The 7,303-nt window shown below is 39.0% G+C and overlaps 1 protein-coding gene and 1 pseudogene across 1 annotated transcript; one reads left to right on the top strand and one right to left on the bottom strand.

Moving 5' to 3' along the window:
* The window catches only part of LOC104752088, a 1,504-nt pseudogene extending 805 nt beyond the window's left edge, over positions 1-699 (top strand).
* LOC104752078 (putative F-box protein At3g17560) lies at positions 1,101-2,222 on the bottom strand. The gene has a single exon (XM_010474147.1). It carries the CDS (start codon positions 2,220-2,222, stop codon positions 1,101-1,103), a length of 1,122 nt encoding a protein of 373 aa, XP_010472449.1.

Raw genomic sequence — 7,303 nt, 5'->3', positions numbered from 1 at the left:
AAAAAAAAAAAAAAAAAAAAAAAAACTAGTATGGCTATATAATATACAAATTTGGTATTGACTGCTACTACGTGCGAGGTTTTGGATTTAGAAGACAAAACCTGGAGGTTCGTGAATACTATTAGTCTTATCATCATAATATCTTGAGTCATAATCTGTGGAGTGATCCGGGTCCGGTGTTTGCAAACGGATCACTCTTGACTCTACTGGCTCACGGGAGATGAAGATGGACATTCAACTCCAAATACCAAATTCATAGTTTTTGATATTCACACTGCAGAGATGTTTCAAGTCGTTCAAACCCCACCTTTTATTACCTCTGATGATTGTTATGGTACCTACTAGATGATCTATGCAATCTTGATGGTCGTCTCTGTATATCTGAGCTGTAGGGAAATAAGCAAGACTTTTGGTGGAGGGTTAAAGACGGCACATATATGGGAGAACATCTTCTCGGTTCACTTACCCTCCACTTACACTTTGTTTGGTATTGACTCTCCACGCCTCCTCACACCTTTGGCCATTTGCAGGGACACCAATAAGGTCATCCTCTCACTTTTCCGTATAGAAAACCTCGTCGCTCTTGATCTTGATCCTCACTCTAAAGGTTATCATTTGTATTTCTCTGGTTACTACGGTTTAGCTGTTCCTTATTTTCCATGTTTATCACTCTTTCATTTTATTGAAAGAGAGACCTAGCTCTTCATATATTGGCACTTTTCATTCCTAGTTTCCAACAGAGTCCTTCTTATATTGGTTCATCTAGGTTTCATGTTGGTTTAGTTTTATAGTAAGCTGGCCTAAAAACAACTGTGGCTTGGGCGGTTTGTTGTATCTCTTATCTTTCGCTCCCTTGCATTTATTTACCTTGAAGAGAAAACGAAAATAATTCTAAAGAGCCCTCATAGAGCTTTTTTCATACAAAATTGTCAACAATAATAAAAATAATATACAAAAAAATTCATAAAAATAAAAAAATGGAAAAGTGCCTTTATTCCGGTGGTTAACTAATCGAGATTTTAATGTAGATTGGTGATTTTGTATTCAGAAAAATCTTTCTTAGATAAACTCAACTGTCTAGTATATATTTATTGCTGGATTTAAACTAGTCTTGGAACATAACCAAACATAGTTGGGCAACTATTGTAGCCTCTATAATCGAAAAAACCAAAACCGCGAGACACTTTGTATTCATCTTCTCCAACAATGTATACCTTGTTGAATATCCTATCCTCTTGGTCTTTCTCACAACACACTGCGATTTTCTTCTCCTCGTCAATGAAAAAACTCATGTCACGCGAAAACATATGGGGATGAGGTTTAAAATCCACTGTTAAGAACCTTTTCCACGACACAGATGTGGTCTCAATCTCATTGGTTATCCATATTTCCATCTTTTGTGTCGCCTCTCTCTGATATAACAACGAAAGATGTTCTTCTCTAACAGCCGATAGAGCTATTGTATCGTGTCTACCTTCTTTCCATTGAAATGGAACACACAGACATTGTAATGTTTCCGTCCAAAAATCAAAGCTAAGTAGAGAGTACTCATTGCCTTGATTAATCCGCTCAAACAGCCAATAAACATCTCCCTTCAACGACACGCCACGAGATTTTAAGTAGCCTTCAGGACTGAAGGCATCGAGATTTCTCCATGAATTTGAGCTAAACTCATATATCTCCAATTCTTTGTGGTAGCTATCCCGAAACTTCAAGATTTTGTAGCCATGGCACAGCTCTTTGTATACGTATCCGAGAGCATACACATCGTCTATCTGGCATTGGGTTTGCTGTTCGACCCATTTAGATTGCCCCGTAAACATGTTCCAAACCACAAACATGTTACTTTTGGTGGTGCATAGCAATATGCCCTCACAGTGAAAGGCTTGAGACAGATCGACTTCTAAATTATTATGATAGGGATCGTTTAGCTTAATTCCACGTTTGAACAAGGGAGCATCATTCATGGCAATTTCATTGATGTAGGAGCACATTGAATAAACCCTATATTTCAACACCACGAGAACATGATACTTCCTTGTAGATCTAGCATTAGCAATTTGCTTTTTGATGAATATCGGATCTTTGAGTAGATCTTTCAACCGTTTGAAATCATACCGTAGCCGTCTCAGAGATATCATCGTAACCCTTGAAAGTATCTCATCTATCAGTTTCTGTGGAAGATCGGAGATCTTCGTTGTTTCTCTTGTGTGTTCTGACATCGATCTTACAGAGGAGAAAGCTTTGAGAGTAGTAATAAGAGAATATTAATTAGGGTTTTAAGTAACCTTCACGCGTGTTCCCTCAATTTTATCTATTATGAAAAGCTTATAAAACAAAACAGAGAATGTGAGTCTCCTTAAATAGAGATCAACCAATCAAACAAAAAAGAAAATTCAGGATTTTTTTTTTTTTTTTTAAACTAAAATAGAGAAAAGATACATATATTATATTTTCCTTAGTCAAAAAAGAACATAAGGAAAAGGAAACAAGGCTGAACTTGTAACACAAGCAAAGCTTCTACTTCTCAAGCTAATAATAATAACAAATGAAAATCTTTTTAATTTCAGTTAATAATTATCTCGTCTGCTTTTGGTTATTATCATGAGACTGGTGCTCGAACTCGATTTAATCATATGCAACGAAGGATTATGATCAACAGGTCAATTAAAACCTAATGTGTACTCCACCACGATCTAGTGGTATCGTTGTAACACTTCAGGATCGAATCCACAGGGACCAAACAATTACACTATGAAATTATGTAGATTAAATATATCTAAGACAAAAGAGGAAGTTTTGTGAATAAATTAACTAATCAAAAACGGAAAGTAAATAAGTTGTTTCTAAATCAAAAAGGAAATATTGGGCGCAGGGAATCAGTTAGGAGACATGACCACGAAATTAGATGATAAATTGGGATAGCATTAAACACCGTTCTTGAACTCAAATCTCGAATGTAAACCAACCTACTGTCGCAGCATTAGCTATCTAGGCAAGGAATTGATAAAACTCTAAACCGTCGTTTGAATCTAAACAATCCTAGCAAGCAATAAGTTCAAGTTTGATTATGTTCACAAGGTGCCTCAACTTCAACTGTCGTTGGCTAAGGATCACCTTGCTCACCTATGTTCTTTTCAAGCAACTCAACAACACTTTTGGTGCCCCGATGAATTAAACCTAAGATCTTAATCTAGGTGATCAATCTAGCTTAAGCATTAAGAACAACTATAGATGAAGAACAATAAGATCAATCCCTAATCTAACAAATCTAGCATCAATTAATCATAGAAACCCTTCTGAAACCCTAAACCCAACAGTGAAACTACTCAGACATGGAGAAGCAGAAACAGCAAATCAATAATGAAGAAAACATAATTGAATTGCAAAAGAATAGAAAATAGGGTTTAGAAATCTTCTCCAAAGTGTCAAGAAGGATTAGAGATCTTCTCCCTTTGCTCTCAATACAAAATAGTCTCAGAAAAATAAAGCTTATGTCTCTGGAGGCCGTGCCTCTAACTTAAATATCAAAATAAAACCCTAAAAGTCGGTTTAAAACAAAAAAGGAAAACTTGCGTCGGGGACGGGAATGGTCGATCTCGAAAGGATCAGTCGATCCGGAACGTATTTCTGCTCTCATTCCATCTGCCTTCTAGCTCGATCAGTCTTCAACCAATTGGCTCCAGATGCATGTTTTCATCCCCAAAACGCTCAGATTCCTTCCAAAGTCACCTAGGACCTGTAAAGACTCACAAAAGACTAAAAGGACTCTAAAAGCACACTTGGACCTAGGAAAAGACTCAAAACAATCCTAAAAACTATGGTTAAAACCCTATAAAATGCAGACACATCAATTCCCCCGGACTTGAATCTTTGCTTGTCCTCAAGCAAGAACAGACAAAAACTCAAGAACAGAGAAAAGGTTTGAAAGTGGAAACTCACATATTCTTGGGGATCTCTTCTTCACACTATTCATCACATCAAATCGAGAACTACTTTCTGTACTCTGCCCATGATTAGGATCAACACTCCCTACTCTGAACTCCACGGCCTTAGAGAACTTTCAGTCTCCCCATCGTTGTCTCTCTACATCAGATTAGTAAAAAGGTGTGGTCTTACCATGGGAGTATCGATCATTGAACTGTTGACTCCTTCAACCTCTTATCGCCCAAGACCTCCTCTTATGCTCCCTTTCCTCTCTCTTTTCTCACTTCCAAAGGATTGATTTCTCCCTAATTTTCTAGGGTATCATTTTATTTTTTTTATCAATCCTTTGCTCTTTTCTTGTGGACAGGTTTCCATGAGTTCCGAAAGATGCACGGGTTTACGCACAACCCTCGGTTCACTTCTTTTATTACCTATATCCTCTTTTTTTTATATTTTTCTTTTCTCTTTTTTTTTACTGAGTACTGAAGGGAAGAGAGAGGGGAAGCATACTTTGTGAGGAGATGCACGTCTTGTAAGGCTTGAAGGGAGGAGTCTTGTCCGATGTATACCAAGCCCCAAGGTAAGAAATTAAATCCGGTTAAGTCCTGTTAAAGCTAGAGACAACTTCTGGTTCAACTTAGTGTTCTCCTTGGCGAGTGTCTTTTGGGGCGTGTTGAGACTGCTCATGTTCATTCCAAGCTTCATTCCAAATCAGAGGTACAAAAGCAATCATAAGAGTGTTAGTTCAAAGCAAAAGATTCTTGGAAATGATCATAGTTTCCCATTTTGTTTTTTTTTGTTTTTTTAGACTCGACAAACTGACCTAATAAAAGAAAAATCAAAGGAAACAACCACAGAAAACGACATTAGTAACTTGGAGACAGCCCTCCCCCGGACTTACTTCACACCGTCCCGGTGTGAAAGCAAAACCAAGAAAAGAATGAATCCGACAAAGAAAATAAGAAAAAATGAAAAAGAAAAAGAAAGGTAAAGAAACAAAAACCGGTGATCTCGCATCTGGTTTTGGAATGGTGTTGATGGAATCGACCAAACTCAGGGTGGGATCGACCGATCTGTAACATTATTGAACTTGGAGATACCCACAGCAAACCAACGGGATCGGTCGATCTTTAAGGAGGATCGATCGATCTGAACCTCCTGGAACAAAAAAAAAAAAAATTTGCATCTTCTGCGTTTGGAACCTATTCCTGAAAACACTTAACACCAGACGTGATTTCACCATAATAAATCCTAAAAACAAAACCAAAATCCTAAGACAAATAAAAATAAAAGGGTAAGCCAGCACAAACCCCATGGGTTGCCTCCCATAAGCGCTTGTTTAAGGTCTATAGCTTGACCGTGGTTTCAGGTGTCAAGTGATGGGAGGATGAGAACTCATATCAGAACAAGCTCTCCAATTCGTCAACTTAAGCTCCAAAGTTTTTTTTCAGCATACCATCCATTGCTTCTTGGCCTTTTTCTTTAAACTCCGGAGTAAGGATGGCTTTAACTTTAGAGAAAGGCCGAGATATTCCTTTGCACTTCACCTTGTACTCAATGGTGTCTTTAACATATTTCTGGGGTACCAAGGTTATGTGAAGATCTGGTATTACTCTCTCTATCTTTGGCTTATCTCTCTTCTTAACCCTCTTAGACCTCTTCTTAGAAGAATGACTGTCTCCATCCAGGACTTCGTTGANGGAGAAAGTGATCCCCTTATTAGGCAAGTCAACAACTGCTCCCACTGTTGCTAAGAAAGGTCTCCCAAGAATCAAAGGCATAACAGAACCCCCGCTCATTTCCACAACATGAAAATCTGTAGCAACCAAGCAATTCCCAACTCGAACATCTAAATTATTAATGAAGCCTTGTGGAGTCGTGGTGACAGCATTTGCAAACTTTAGAGAGACCATAGAAGCCATCATATCATCAATCCCCAATCTCTCTGCAATAGCCTTAGACATTACATTCACACTGGATCCAGTATCACAAAGGGAATCCTCAAAGTTCACTCCTAGGATGGAGCATGGAACAACAAATCTTCCTGGATCTTCTAACTTGGGTATCCTTTTCAAAGATGGAGCATGAATGCTCTTCTCTCGAGCCAAAAACGCCTTAACCTCCACCAAATCTTTTTCTTCAACCACAACATCATTGTAAACCTTCTTAAACAAAGAGATGTGCTTTACTGCCTCTGTAAAGGGAATGTCAGCTGTGAACTCACTTATAGCATCTTTGTACCGACCATACTTCTTTTCATCTAGAGGTTTCTTCTCTTGTCTTCTTGGAAAAGGAATTTGTGGCCTATAGGGCTTTGATTCCACAAGAATTGATTCCTTGGTATCTGCATCAGGAACAACTGAGCTGGGTTTTCCCATACCTGCAACAGGGACCGACTGGTCTGGACGTGGAGCGGTCGATCTAGGACTTTTTGAAACTGGTTCTGCGTCAATGACGAGATCGATCGATCTATAAGGGGGATCGGTCGATCCAACTTCTCTGGGGATCAAACTCGAATTAACAGAATGGATGGGACCGGCTGGTCTAGTCTCAGGATTGATCGATCCCGTCTATGCGGAAGCCAAACATGAGTTGATCACAGCACAACTCAGCCCATCTTCGATCCCACCATGGAGTGTTATAGCATTGCATGACTCTTTGTTCTTAGAGCTAGAAGAAATAGCAGAGACTCTCTTATCAATGGAATCAACACGTGAACTCAACCTCTCAAATTTCCCATTCAAATCATTGTACATGCTATCAATCTTGACATTAATCTCAGCAGAACTTTTCTTATGGCCCTCCAACAGTGCTTGCATCATCAATTCAAGTTTGTTATCTTGTGGAGTTGTAGATGGGGCTTGGTATCCTTGGATATTTGAGCTACTAAATCCATNGCTTTACTGCCTCTGTAAAGGGAATGTCAGCGATGAACTCACTTATAGCATCTTTGTACCGACCATACTTCTTTTCATCTAGAGGTTTCTTCTCTTGTCTTCTTGGAAAAGGAATTTGTGGCCTATAGGGCTTTGATTCCACAAGAATTGATTCCTTGGTATCNATAATTCTGATTAAACCCATGATTCTGATAATTCCCTTGTCCTCCTACATAGTTCAGCTCCTCTGTCCCCTCAAAACCTGAATTTACTCCAACTTGATGATACNAGGGACCGACTGGTCTGGACGTGGAGCGGTCGATCTAGGACTTTTTGAAACTGGTTCTGCGTCAATGACGAGATCGATCGATCTATAAGGGGGATCGGTCGATCCAACTTCTCTGGGGATCAAACTCGAATTAACAGAATGGATGGGACCGGCTGGTCTAGTCTCAGGATTGATCGATCCCGTCTATGCGGAAGCCAAACATGAGTTGATC

This window comes from Camelina sativa, chromosome 2 (genome assembly GCF_000633955.1).
Source record: "Camelina sativa cultivar DH55 chromosome 2, Cs, whole genome shotgun sequence".
Lineage (NCBI taxonomy): Eukaryota > Viridiplantae > Streptophyta > Magnoliopsida > Brassicales > Brassicaceae > Camelina > Camelina sativa.
The sequence above is the reverse complement of the archived record's forward strand: the minus strand, read 5'-3'. Positions and strand labels throughout refer to the sequence as shown.